At 48.7% G+C, this 13,678-nt stretch overlaps 1 protein-coding gene across 50 annotated transcripts in view; it reads right to left on the reverse strand.

Annotated features, from left to right (window-relative positions):
* SORBS1 (sorbin and SH3 domain containing 1) overlaps positions 1–13,678 on the reverse strand; it is a 226,192-nt gene that overhangs the window by 7,837 nt on the left and 204,677 nt on the right. For 24 of the 50 annotated variants that reach the window (XM_082722032.1, XM_082722034.1, XM_082722037.1 and 21 more), the window contains 3 exons: positions 12,868–13,641; positions 2,150–2,209; positions 1,371–1,561 (listed from right to left, as the gene is read on the reverse strand). In XM_082722032.1, the coding sequence (XP_082578158.1) occupies positions 1,371–1,561; positions 2,150–2,209; positions 12,868–13,641 (1,025 nt within the window). The remainder of the gene's footprint in view (positions 1–1,370; positions 1,562–2,149; positions 2,210–12,867; positions 13,642–13,678) is intronic. The other 26 variants (XM_082722014.1, XM_082722007.1, XM_082722013.1 and 23 more) reach the window with 3 other exon arrangements.

Here is a 13,678-nt window from a genome sequence, read left to right on the forward strand (position 1 = left end):
CCTGACAACAGCTCACTGGAGGATGCTGGCCCTACTTGTGATGAAATCTGACATGGAAAAGTTTGTTTTCATTTATTCCTTAAGAAGTATCTTCACGATTCTGTGTATTACTATTCTGAAACACAACAGTAGCGGGCAAAACTCTGCAAATGAGCCAACCAGCTACCATTTCCAGTAGATGCCAGCGAATTCCAGTGAGTGAACAAATGAGACTAGAAACGAGGAAGAGGAGCCAGTCCCTGGGAAGGAGAGGTTCTTTTTCCTCTGCTAAAACAAAGGGAGCACTTAATTTTATACATCTATCCAAGTGTATGGATAATCAGCAGATGCCTCTGTCTACCAGAAAGAAGGTCTGCAACGAGGCACGAAGAGTTGCAGGCAGCTTTCAGTTGGAAAGTGAATACATTTTTGATGTTTCCATACTTGCATGCTGTGTCCATCCAACTTGGACTCCTCAGAATGCCTCATCTTCCTCTTCTACTTCCATGACGGCTGCCTTGCTCACCTCAGCTCTGGGAGCTGACTCTGGATACCTGCTTCTCTATCCTCACTCCCACATAGCGGAGACAGGTGGGCCAAGGTCCCACAGCCTCACTGCTTGGGTCCCCCAATCAGCTCTAATTTTGGATGGGCCTCATGATGCTTAGGGTGCTGTTCCGTTGAGTCCTTTCCCCATATGGCCCTTCTCCGAGGTCCCCAAACACACCATCTGCCCTGGGTCTTTGCATGTATGGTTTCCTCATCTGGGAAGACCTTTAACCTCCCTGGTCCAGCTCTCAAATCCAGTTTGTCTTCTTTTCTTTCCTCCCCTCCCCCTTCCTTCCTCTTTCTTTCTGTAAGCTCTACATCCACATGGGGCTTGAACTCACGACCCTGAAATTAGTTGCATGCTCTACTGACTGAGTCAGCCAGGGGCTCCTTCGATGTGTCTTTCAATGCTCATTCCAAATCTCTCTTCTTCTGGGAATGGAGTTGACCCTTATATGCTTACAGCACAGGAGATACTCCATGATTTTTTTTTTAATGAGTAGATCAACTCTATTCCTTTAGGCAGAACGAATAACTCTTTCTTCTATATTCCCACAACACTAGGACTGAAGTCAGTCACCATTGTCCTCATTTGCCCCTGGATGACAGTTCATTCTTTCCTGGTCTCTATCTTTCAGCAGTCTGTGACCTCCTTTAGTTACCAGCCCAGCACCTGTTTCGTGTTGGCTGATGGGAAACATGGCCTCAACTAGAAATCCTCAGAGAAGCTTGGGGTGACTCGTTCATTTCCCCAGATAGCTGCCCCATACTTGGTCAATGACCCATTCTTTAAAGCCAACAGTCTACTAAAAACACGAGAAAGGAAGTTTAGGTGTACTTACAAATCTTGTGAGGTTTGACTCCTATCTGGGGTGACTCTTCGCTGCTGGGCTTGAGGTTGCTGAGAAATGATTAAAGATGATTTATTGTCAGAAGGGGATACCTTGTGGTGAAAGTCAAGGGGATGAGAGACAGTGCTGCAGTAATGAACAGATTTTTCGGCAATGTTTATGATCTCATTGCAAACTGCTTCCTGTGAGTGGCCCCGATATCCAGAAACCCCCATAAACAGTCAACATGGGGACAAAAAACAAAAAAACAAAAAAAAGAGAGAGGAAGAGATGTAACATTCCAGACGAAGCACATAAGTCCAGGGAAACAACAGAGTTGAAGATCCAGGTTAAAAAAAAAAATAGATATTCCAGTAGTGGAGTGCAGGAGGGATCCAGGTGTAAAGCATGGAAAAAACAGGTAAGATACAGAAGAATTTGGAATTTAGTATGAATATTAAAAAAAAGGCAGCAGCATAAAAGCCTATAATTAGTGAGCAACTGTCACAAATGGAATAACTTCAGGATAGAAATGCAAGTATGAATTCCCCGATCATGCACTAACCATTACTTTCATCCCACATGTAGGCAGAGTACAGATATTGTCTCTAAATTCCTCTGCTCTCTGAGAGGGAAGGGGTGGGCCTAACATTTCCCTCTGGGACAAGAGCCATATAACTCTCGCAAATAATGGCTCTACGAGTTAGCCAGGCATTACTCCAGCTGAGACTCTAGAAGTCAGTAAGGATTCTCTTTAGGAAAGCTACGGTCTTATTCAACAGGCATCTTACCACATAGCTCTTTTCAGATTCTGTGAGATCAGGTCCTGCTCTCAATGAATGATGAGAAGGCTGTGATCACCAAGCAAATTATAAGGGAGACATTTTAGCAGATGTCACATTGGAACGGATTCAAAATAAAAGTGTGAGCAAATACACGTACCACACCATCACACTCGGTGACGCAGGAGACTCACGGCCTACGGCCATCGAGTTTCCATGACAACACGGTGGGCGCACAGGAGAAAATGCAATGTACGGAATTAGAAGCAAGCATCCAGGCACTGGAATGGGAGGTTAGGGATATGAGCACAGTGAGCTGAGCATGAACAGAGGATCCCCAGACCGGCAGGAGAGAGACACAGAAGGGCTGCCTTAGGGAACAGTTATGAGCCTCCACAGACACACACACTGGTCCTTTTGCTCTCAACTGGCAAGCATCTGCGGAGGGGCCGCTGCACCCAAGCCAGTTTCGGTTATCTTGCTGACTGGAAGCCTCCGCTGGCAACGCAGGCTCATAAAACTAACAGGTATGCCACATCTGCATACTTATGAAAACCATCAGAAATGCTTCTGATAAACTCCTTGGTGATATCTGAAGTATCAGACAAGCCTGTTGCCCTGGAGAAGTCTGCACAGGACACCCTCCAGCCACGTAGGAGTTCAGATATCTCACAGGGCAGAGTTTGCTTCCAGAAATAGGACTGGGTGTCCTGACACAGCTGCAGAAATGAAACCATCACTCTTCACCCACCGGCTCAGCTACCACCTGCTGACATGGAAACGCAGGTGCGATTATGGCCAGGCAGACCCATTTTTAAAGTGGGTCTCCCACAGGATAGGCCAGGAAGAGTGTCTGGAATCATTTCCCTGAGAAAGGATTCAATTCCAAGCTCTAAGAAATCTCTCTAAATAGGTATTTGAAGAGCCATGCTTCTTGGAAAAACCCTCTAGGTAACATGTACCAATAGCAACAAGCCCTGGTAACTTGGGGCCTTCTAGGAGGACACTCAGATCTTCTCTATATGACCCACTTGATTCACAGAGAGGCCCAGGGCCTCCCCTGAGGTCACACAGCAAGTCAGTGGTAGATTTGTCTTCTGGATTCATCTACTGTCCCGCTGGATCTTTCATCCTTAGACCATTTCTCACGTCATTAAGAGTGCTCACGGGTATTATTTTCCATGAGTCCCACAGAAACCCTGGAGATAGGCACAGGGTTTATCATTCTGTTTGATTTTAAAACCCAGGAAGCTGATGCTGGGGGAGGGGGAGTTTGGGGCATGCCCCAATGCCATACCGCTAGCAAGAGGTTAAGCTGCTGGGCTGGCCCTCGTGTGCACCACACCATCCCCTCATGTTTAATCCTGCTGTAAATGGCCTCATCCTTTAGCATGTCACACAGGACTAAATGCCACCCAGACATCACTTCTGTATTCCCGTCCTTTTGGGAAACCTCTTCAAGTTCTCTAAACTTCTTCAAGACGCTAATCCTTTAAACCCTGGACTCTGGCAGGAGTAAAGGAGGAGCCAAACCTGCCAGAGTCCTTTTCAGGGTCCTTCTCTAACATCTCAGGACCTGCTGGTCTTTGCCAGGTGACCTTGTGTGGCCCCAATCACCACCCATCCAGCCTCTGGATCAAGGCTTCTGTGTAATCCCTTCCTTGATCTCAGGTCATCGCCAAAGTAACTATTTCCAAGCACTTGCTATGCGGGCTTTAACGGGGCGGAAGAAGGAAATGTACTCTGACAGGAGGATTTTAACAGGAGGGAAAACTCTAGAAGTTCGAGCTGTCCAGTAGAAGGGCTGCCTGGAGAGGAAGGGAGCAGTCAATCCCAGCCACTGTGCTGTCACTCGATGGGATGCTGTGGGGGGGACGGCTTCTCAACCCTCTCTCTGTGTGTGCTGCTATCTGCTTGGAGCCCTGAGTGGACACACCTGGGGTGCATCCTGAGACTACATTTTAAAATTTTTATTTTAGTTTTATTTAAATTCAATAATTAACATATAGTGTATTATTAGTTTCAGAGGTAGAGGTCATGATTCATCAGTTATATCACACCCCATGTCATTCCAGAACATGCCCTCAAGATTCTTACATTTTGGCTGATGAAGCCTCTGATGCTGGTCCACAGATCAATCTGGGAGAGAAAAGCTGTAGGGGACCTTAATTATCCTTCACTGAGATTCTTTGGCTAGAATGTGCCAAGACTGTTGAATGTGGGTCACACCTCATGAAAATGAAAGTTCTCATAATAACCAAAATATTTCCAAACTGTGTCTGTGGCCTAATGACCTCAGGTCAAATGCAGAACAGAAAGAGGATGTGGACCATCTCTACACATGGTGGTCAAAGCTTACAGAAGCCCTGTAGCATCTTTCAGTGAACTTAATCTCCAAGGAGTGACTAGACTTAATCATCAAGCAAATATTTGGTGCTTCAGAGAGGTTTGGTACATCAGGTATGTTAAAAAGGACCCGAATATTTTACTATCCCTTTTTTGCAAAGCACTTAAAAACAAACACACACCCCCAGCTTTCAAAGCACATAGAGATCCATGACCTCATCTGACTTTTACATTAACCCTTTGACTTAGAAAAGGTGGAAAAGGACTTTTAAGGCTCAAGGAAGCATGAAGTTTGCACAAGGGGACAAAGCCACTGAATACTGAGTGCTCGGTGTCTACGTGACATACACCACTTTCTTCTTGAGTCCCGCTGGGATAGCTAGGACCGTAGCAACACCTAGCTTCTGCCCTTTGTGACAATAGGTCACTTCTCTTCCTGAATACTTTTTCTTTATGTAAAAGGTACAGTGTGTGGTAACAGATACGGTCCAGTCCTTAACTTAAGGATGCACAGTACTGGAAGGGATACTGACCCAGCTAATGCCTTCCTTGGTTTCAGGTCATATGCAAATCAGAGGATAACCGCTATCATTGCCTTCACATCTAGACGAAGTTGACATCTAGTACAAACTTCAGTCATCCCCGAGGTAAGGATGATTGGACTCCTTACCCACAGTTTGTGGAAGAAAGGACAAGAGCAAGATAAACATTTATCCTATTACCTAAGGTTTAACTTCTCCCTGTTTGAAATACATTCCTTACATTTAAATCAAACATATCATGTAGTTGGGATAGAAACCAGTTTTTGATCGGGGGTGTGTGTGGCAATGTGGACTCTCAGGAGAGCTGGAGACCACTGATATCTGAGGCAGGGATTTGCCCTTCGCTTTGAAGGCCACTTACTTTCAGATTTTTTTCTTTAGGTATTTATTTTTCTTTCCCGGGCCCCATTTTCTATTTTATTTTATTTTATTTCATTTTAGAGAGAGAGTGAGCATGAGCAGGGGGAGCAACAGAGGGAGAGGGAGAAGCAGGCTCCCGAGCCCGAAGCGGGGTTTGATCCCAGGACCCCAGGGTCATGACCTGAGCCGAAGGCAGACACTTAACCAACTGAGCCACCCAGGTGTACCTCCCCCGCCCCCATTTCTAACTGTGTACAGCTTTATAGATCTTTTCCTCTGAACCTACGCTAATATGGTAGCCAATAACACTTGAGATGTGGCCAGTATGAAATGTGCTGCAAGTGTAAAAATATAAACTGGATTTCAAAAACTTAGCACAAAATGTAGACTGTAAACTATATTACTAATAATTAGACAGATTATATACTACTATATAATTACATTAATAGTTTAAATACTACAGTAGCTATGTTGGGCTAAATGAAATACATTGTTAAAATTAATTTCACTTACTCCATTTTACTACCAGGAAACTTTAAATTACATACATGATTCATATTATATTCCTACTGGATAGTGAGGCTCCGAACCCTCCCCTGCCTGTACATAAGCCTAAAAAAAAGTAGACAAAATTCTAATTACGACCTCAGCCAAGATTAAGAATAAGAGAGCATTATCCTATGCCAAGCACATTTCAAACTCTTGGAGATATATTTGAGTTCTGTTCCCCCCCCCCACACACATGTTTAGAAAAACAGCCATCAGCCCTCCACCCCCAACACACACAAGCTGCACTCCAGCCCCCCCAACCCCTCCGAGAGCAAGTAGGGTTAGTTGTTGATTTGGAAACTGTTTTGCGTCTGTATTTGCACACACACTCACAAACTGCCCCCCTTGGCCTGGACTGCTGGTTTTATTCTCCCCAAGTGAGCAGTCCTGCAGGAAGCCTTGCTCAGTTGCCTTTCTATCTGCTGTTTCCAGAAGACCCCCAGGAGTCTGACCCCAGCCTCCCTTAATCCCTCTGGATCCACAAATACCTGGTGCTCACAAGGAGTTAGCAAGGTTCTTGTCCAGCTTTGGGTGTGTGCCAAAGCCTTGAAATCCCAAGTAAACTCTCCATAGGATAAAAAACAGCAGGAAGTGCTGGAGATGTGAACAAGACTAAGGACCTCAGCCTCAGAGTGGTCCAAGTCCCTGGGAGCATCACAGATCCCTTCCGCACCCCTGTTCCTCCATCCGCCTCCCCACCCCCTGGCCCCTAGTCCCAGTCACTCAGAGACAACATTCCTCAACCCTCACTGCACACACCTACCCTGTCATCTGCTCAGACCCCACCCCACCTCTCTTTCTGGTGACCCACACTGGCCTCTCAGGGGAGACCAAACTGGGTACAAGGAAATCTGGGTTCCAGGCCAGGCTACAAAACTAATTCATAGTCTTTGGAGCAAAATGTGGAATTTCTCTGGATTTCAAATTCTTAGTAAAATAAGAGGATTGGACATGATTAACATAAACATCCTTTTTGGCTCTGAGGTTCTCGCATAAAGGTCAAAGGGCATGCATCCTATGAACTGGGAGCTAGGGTCTGGGAGTGGGGGTCTGACCAGGCTTAAGGATGGAGGCACCTCACACGGCCCCCTGAGGACCGGGTAGAGGGCTTCTGACGCAGCCTCCAGATATGGACGGAGGGCTTCCTCTGGCAGTGTGGGGGCTGAGGGGTTGCCCTGCATGGTGGCTGATTCGCAGCTCTGGGCACACCACAGGCAAACTTGGCCAGAGGAGCCAGAGGCCTGACTGATTCAGGGTCCTGGCTTTCTAGAACACTTCCACAGGACCCTCACAACAGGACCAAGTTCTCCTTGAGCTCATTAAGAAAAAGATCCCAGCTTAAACATAAAACAAAATAAAAACCAATCGGTCCAACTGTTCCCCACCTAGATACAGTCCCCTTGCTCCACAGAGAACACATCCCTTTGTCATCACTCGAATCTGATGACAACACCAAACTCAAACGCTCAGCCTTCTTGTCATGGTCTACAGTGTGTGGTCTCTTTCCCTCCTAAAGCAATCAGAGGAGAAATGGCAAATGTGTATTCAAAGATGAAGAAGCAAAAGTTTTGCAAGAGGACACCTTGATACAAGGTGAGAGAGAACAGGGAGAAGCACTAAGTTACAGAATGCAAATTTTACGTTTTCTAAATTCTGGATTTGTGGAGTACAGAGTGGGAGGATTCTTCGATCTTCTACTTTCTCCTCCTCCCTGCCCCGCCATCTTCCTCTCTTAGGAGGCATAATGGGGTAAGGAGGATACAGCACGCTGCTTCTCTGTCTTTTCCCTGTTACCTTGATATCATGTAACGGGTGTTTACAGAGTCCCAGGGACAGGCTCTGTGCCAGGTGTTAAGTCTCCACTGCCTCTCATTTCATCCTCGTAACTCAGCAGGGTGGTCCATAGTTACCTCACCCTACGAAACTACATGTGTGAGCTGGGAACTGAGGAGCCTGGATGTGAACCCCGAGCTCTCAGACCCCGGGTCCTGTACACCCCACACCACCCTGATGCTCCGTGCTTGTGCTCTGCCTGAGGGACCCATCAGAGTAGCCGGAGAGGTCACTGACCAGGAGGTCAGCTCAGGAGGTCCTCTGTAGCAGGCATGACGGTTGCTATTGATATCTGCCATGGCTCCTGACACCTTTGGAGGGGTGGACACTTCAACTTTAGGTCTTAGTTGCCGACCTCAGGTGTTGAGAGAACACCTGCTGGTTATTTTTGGAACTGCAGCCAGCGCCCCTCTCCATCCCACTCTTCGTTAACCAGCGTCGGAACACATTTAAAGATTTCCCTTCCAGATGAGGCAAAGGAGAATGCTTCCCATTTTCAGCTGGGTATCTTACCACTTCTGATTTCCTTAATTTCCACGCTCAAAGCAGGCCCATGTCTCTGTTCTTATCTTTCTGGGAACAAAGCTGGCTACCACATAGTAAGGGGCATCCCCTCTGAATCCGCCAAAGCCTGTTTCTGTCATCACCTCAGCGGCATTCTCTGCTCGCCTTTCTCTGAGGCTGTGAAGGAGTTTATCTGTGCTTCTCAGCTGCTTTGAGGGCACACGGCTTTCCCAAATACTGATTTCTGTCGTTGACTGGCTTCCTTCCCTTTGGGACGCAAACGAATATCGTGAAAATTTTGTCACTTTTCTCATCTCACAATAAAAGTAGAATAGACTAGGGGCTCTTGACAGACTCCCAGGAAACTCGGATGGACTCGGGGTGGATCTCCTGAAACTTGATGCAGAATTGTGTGTGCACGCCCCTCATTGTCCCCAGACTACTGGCCCACAGTCCACAGCTCACCTCACATTCTCAAAGGTTCTGTGACCCAGAAAAGTCTGAGTCACTGGAGTAGAGGATCTGAAATGATTCTTTTTAATTCAGAAATTCTATGAGGATCTCTCAAGCTCATTGTAGGAACTCTTAAAAACCAAGGCTGGATGCCAGTCAGCAAATAGTGCCTCTCTCTGGGGAAAGTTCAGCAAATAGCTGATGATTCTAATGACTGAAGATTTGTAAGATGATCCTCACCTTCATGGTCTTGATCATCCTAAATCTTCTTGGCCAAAATGACACCGGACAGAATCCAAGAATTTGGTGGATAATTCTGAACTCTTGGGTATTTTGTCTATATGTATATTTTTGTCCTAGTACACCCCCCAAATGAAGGGGAAAACTTTTCATTTTTCAGTTGTGAAGGTCTACAATAAACTCCTTACTTAAAATTTTGAATTTCTTTTCTCCCCCTTTCAGTCACACAGGATTTTTAGCTAATCATAGAACAACAATGCTAAAAAGACCTTCAGTTCTCTTGTCTAATCTTTTGTTTATGGATGAGGAAGCTTCCAGAGAAGGGAAGTGATTCATCCAAAGACACACAGCAGGCCACCGGCAGCACCGGGCCAGGGCCCAGGGTTCCCGACTTCCGACACAGTGCTCTCCCCACTACACCGTGGTTCCCTGAAACACCCCCTGCCCTTTATTCATCGCTTCCACTGTCCAAAGGACACACACCTAAAACGTGAGCAACTGACCCAATGTGATTTCAGTTTGGGAGTCTACAAAGGCGTGAAAAGCCAAAGCTTTCACAAGTGTTCATCCACCCTCAGAGCTGGGGGTGGCAGGGGTGGGGCTGGACTGGAGAGGTGACGAAGGGGGAAGGAAGCAGCCATGCAGGGACTTAGCACCAAACAGGGAAGTCTGACAACGGATTCACAGGAGGCACGTGACCGTGAGGAAGGTGATTAGATGCTGCCAGTGGGTGTCCACGTGCTTTCCAGCTCTGCTCCCAGCCCCTTCCCTGGACGCCCCCCTTCCATCCGCCTGTGGACACCCTAAGCCTCACCCAAAGCTCAAATCTCACACACCCCCTCTCATGTTCCCACCTGTCTTGGCTGGGTTATTTGCTTGCCTTAAATGACACCCTCTTGGTATTTGCTTATAAACGTCCCTATACTTGAAGTCCAACGTCAAATGCCACTTTTCTTTCCAAAGTCTACCAGACTTCTACCTTCTCCCTCCTCTTGCTTATTATTTCTCCTTATCCTGAACATTTAGGGTGAACTACCTGACTCTCCTTACCTGTCCGCATTATAATGATTTGTGAGCATTATCTTTTTTTTTTTTTTTTTTTAAAGATTTCATTTACTCATTTGACAGACAGAGATCACAAGTAGGCAGAGAGGCAGGCAGAGAGAGAAAGAGTGGGGGGTGGGGTGGGGAAAGCACGCTCCCTGCCAAGCAGAGAGCCCGATGTGGGGCTCGATCCCAGGACCCTTGGACCACGACCTGAGCCAAAGGCAGAGGCTTTAGCCCGCTGAGCCACCCAGGCACCCTTGAGAGCATTATCTTATCTTCCCCTTCCCCACAGTGGAGATCATACATAGCTTTAACTGGGGTCCATCACTTTTTTTTATCTTCTCTTTCACTCAACAAGTACCTATATTTATTGAGTACCTTCTATATGTCCTGTGTCATGGTCCCTGACCTTAGGGCGCTATCACTCTAATGGTGACACAGACCAGTGAAGGTAAGAAGACAACAAAACTGAGATACCCCAAATCAAGTGCCAGAGCTGGGGACACACAAAATCCGGGCACTTAATCCAGTTTTGCAGGGGCAGGGGGAAGCTGTCAGGAAAGGCTTCTGGAAGAAGTAACATCTAAGGGGAGAAGTGAAGGGCAGCTGGGGATTATCCAGGCAAACCAGCAGGGAGGTTGTGGAAGGCATAGCCGGCTTGCTGTCTAAATGGTCAGATCACATGAGGCCTTCAATATATGAGCAATGAAAGAAGAAACATTTCAGAATGTCTTTTCATTTAAGGTACTCCGCTGAATTCCCTCCACTTACTGGTCAGATGTTCAGCCTAGCTTCCTAACAACTATCATAAAATTGAACTTTGGTTCAGTTCCCCACAGCAAGAACAGTGACTGGCAATTTTCCGGATCAAGCACGCTGGTCTGGAATGCATTTATACAAATAAGTGACACAGCCCGAGGCCCTAGCAAGCTGACAGGCCACCAAGGAACAGTTGTCCCTGAAGTCCTTTCCATCTTTAGCTCTATCATCCCAAGAAGGCCTCAAGGGGCAGGGAGCTTCTGCTGGTCCCCCTTTTGTGAGTGGTTGGCTCCGGTTCCCAGTCACAGGAGGCTAAAGTAGAGGGGCTGGGTGGGAGGTTTGGGGGCAGGGGCCCCTCTCACACAACCTTCCAGCTCTCAGCAGGGAGCCAGGCTGGGGTCAGGGCCGGACACACCCACAGAGAAGGGGCTGGCACTGGAAGAGGACGGGGAAGGGTGGGACAGGAAGTGGTACACTTGGGTTCTGGAGGCCCACCAAGAAAGGAAAACCATTTTCAACAGGTCCATCTTTCCATGTTGCCAGCTACCCACCCCACCCCTGCCCTCTCCCATCCTCCGTTAGGAAGCGGGAAGTATATACCCCCTGACTGGCCCAGAGTTCCCGCACTAGGCACACTTCCTGTACAGGCTGGCCCCTGGATCGAGCTGTGCTGACTCACAGCAGACAGTAAACCAGGTCTCCAGGCACCGTGGGCTGACTTGGGATGTTTACAGAACTGTTCCCGTCAGAGACACTGAATTCTTCTCAGCAAGCCCCTTCGCCATCTCTCCCCAACCAACTGCTCTTTGCTTGGTGGGACGCACCCTTCTCTTCCTCCTGAAACACACATTCCAGGAGTACCTTCTCTGGGACCAGGCAAGGCCTGCCCCAGGTTCTGCTCTTTTCCCTGGGTCAGGGAAAAGATCAGAGTGGGAACAGGAGAAATGGTCCTCATTTCGCTCAGTGTGGGAGAAACAATCCACTTAAGGGACCCCTCCCACAGGATGGGCACCGTGCTTAGCTCATTTAGTCCTTACAACTGCCCTATGAAGACCCTATGAAGAAGAGACCACTTTAACCTCTACTTTGCAAGTAGAAAACTGTGGCTGGCTAGCCTGATTATTTAACACTATCCCACAGATAGATCCCGCTTTCCCACGGAATGTGATCTTGGTGTCTATAGGCCTCAAATAAATATTTGTTGAGTGACTAAATGACTAAATGAAACTTCACAGTTTCAGGTCTGAGGATCAAGCATAGTGTACTGGGGGTATTATACGCAGTAAACAACAAACGAGGCGTCTTCAAGAATTCCATCTGCTACTGAAGGCATTCTAGAATGTTCTCAGTTCCAGAAATAGCTCTGGAATCATGATCTAACTGCCAAGTTCATCCTCATCCCCATCCCTAATTTTTTAGCCCTCAAAACACCCTAAAGCCACTTTGGTCCTTGAAATCATTGTAGCTGACCCAGAGAGAAAATGGGACAGTCACCTAAAACCCTGGGGTGTCCACTCAAGGACCCTGTCCCTGCTGGGGTCCCAGCGCTGGGCCTGCATCCATCTCCTCAGGACCCAAATGCATTTGTTCGTCAGCGAACAAAAGCCCTGTGCTCCCACACGAACACGAGACAGGACGAAGACCTGACAGAGCTGGGCGCCGGCAGTGCGCCAGGGGTTACGGAGACAAAGTGCAGCTCACACAAAACCAAACCACACGGAGCCAAACTGAAGCCTGGTGTTCTCAGCTGTGTTAGAACAAACAGAGGAAAGTCTCCAAGGCGTGAATGGATGAGAGGAAGGCTTTCCTTCTCGTGGAGCTTTGGCACTGGGCCAGGAGGCGGCCAAAGGGGGAGTGACTTCTGAGTCCCCTCAAGAGGCCAGTGTGGACTGTCCTTTACCTCCAAGTGTCCCCAGCCTGGCACTTTAATCAGTGGCCCCTCCGTTCCCTCCTGGGTACTATTTCTGCCCCCAAGGCAAGCGAAGGGCTCTCATTGGCATCCATGGGGCCACGGAAGACGGGCCACGGGTGAGACGTCCAGCCCACCCTGCCAACTGAGATGCCAAGGCACCCGCGGTCATGCTGCAGGCCTACCTGGCTCCCAGCACTCCGAGCGGCCCTCCTCTCGGCCTGCTCACCACCTCTATGCAGCTCTGTCTGCTCAGCCTCCCTTCCCGGAAAAGGGCTACCCGGGGGCTTGCCGGGCCGGCTCTCCTCGGGCGCACGGAGGTCTGAGAGTCTCTGGTCCGCGCTCAGGCACCTGACCACGTCTGAAGGTCTCAAGCAGCTCTTCTTAGAGATCCTGGGTGCTCCGGGGTATCGCTCACCTGCCTCCCGCTCTGCTCTCCTCTCACACTGTCCGCGCTCTTCTCGCCTCGGCTGCCGTTTACCCTGGCTGCTAAAGGCGTTGCTGAGCTCCGAGATGACCCTATCAGAGCTCCCCGGCAGCAGCTGCGGGAAGCTATCTTGGTGGACACCTGGGGGTGGCATGTAGACACCACTGTCCCCGTTGACGTGAAGGAAGGTGGAAGCTCCGGGTGCCAAGGAGGCAGCTTTGTGGGAGGGAGGAAGGGCCAGCGGGGCAGCCAGCGAGCGTGGGGCGGATCGATCGGACCAGCTCGAATGGGGAAGGCTGAGAGAGAGAGAGGAACCCGGTCTCGCCCACGAGGAGAGGGGGTCCGTGTTATAGACAGAAGTTTCTGGAAGAGGAGGCAGGGGTGGGGTCAGGGCCAGAGGCCGCCTGCCTGGGACCCCAACAGTCAGGGAGATCCACTCCGAGGTGACAGCGTGCATCTCCGGGGACAGGGCTCGGTGGGGGTGGGGCAGGGATGAGGGGGCCGGCACGATGAGCTTGCTGTGACTGGCAAACTTAAAAAGAAAAGGAGAGAGAGGAAAACAAAGGAAA

The sequence above is a fragment of the Mustela nivalis genome (assembly GCF_964662115.1).
Source record: "Mustela nivalis genome assembly, chromosome: 2".
Classification (NCBI taxonomy): Eukaryota; Metazoa; Chordata; class Mammalia; order Carnivora; family Mustelidae; genus Mustela; species Mustela nivalis.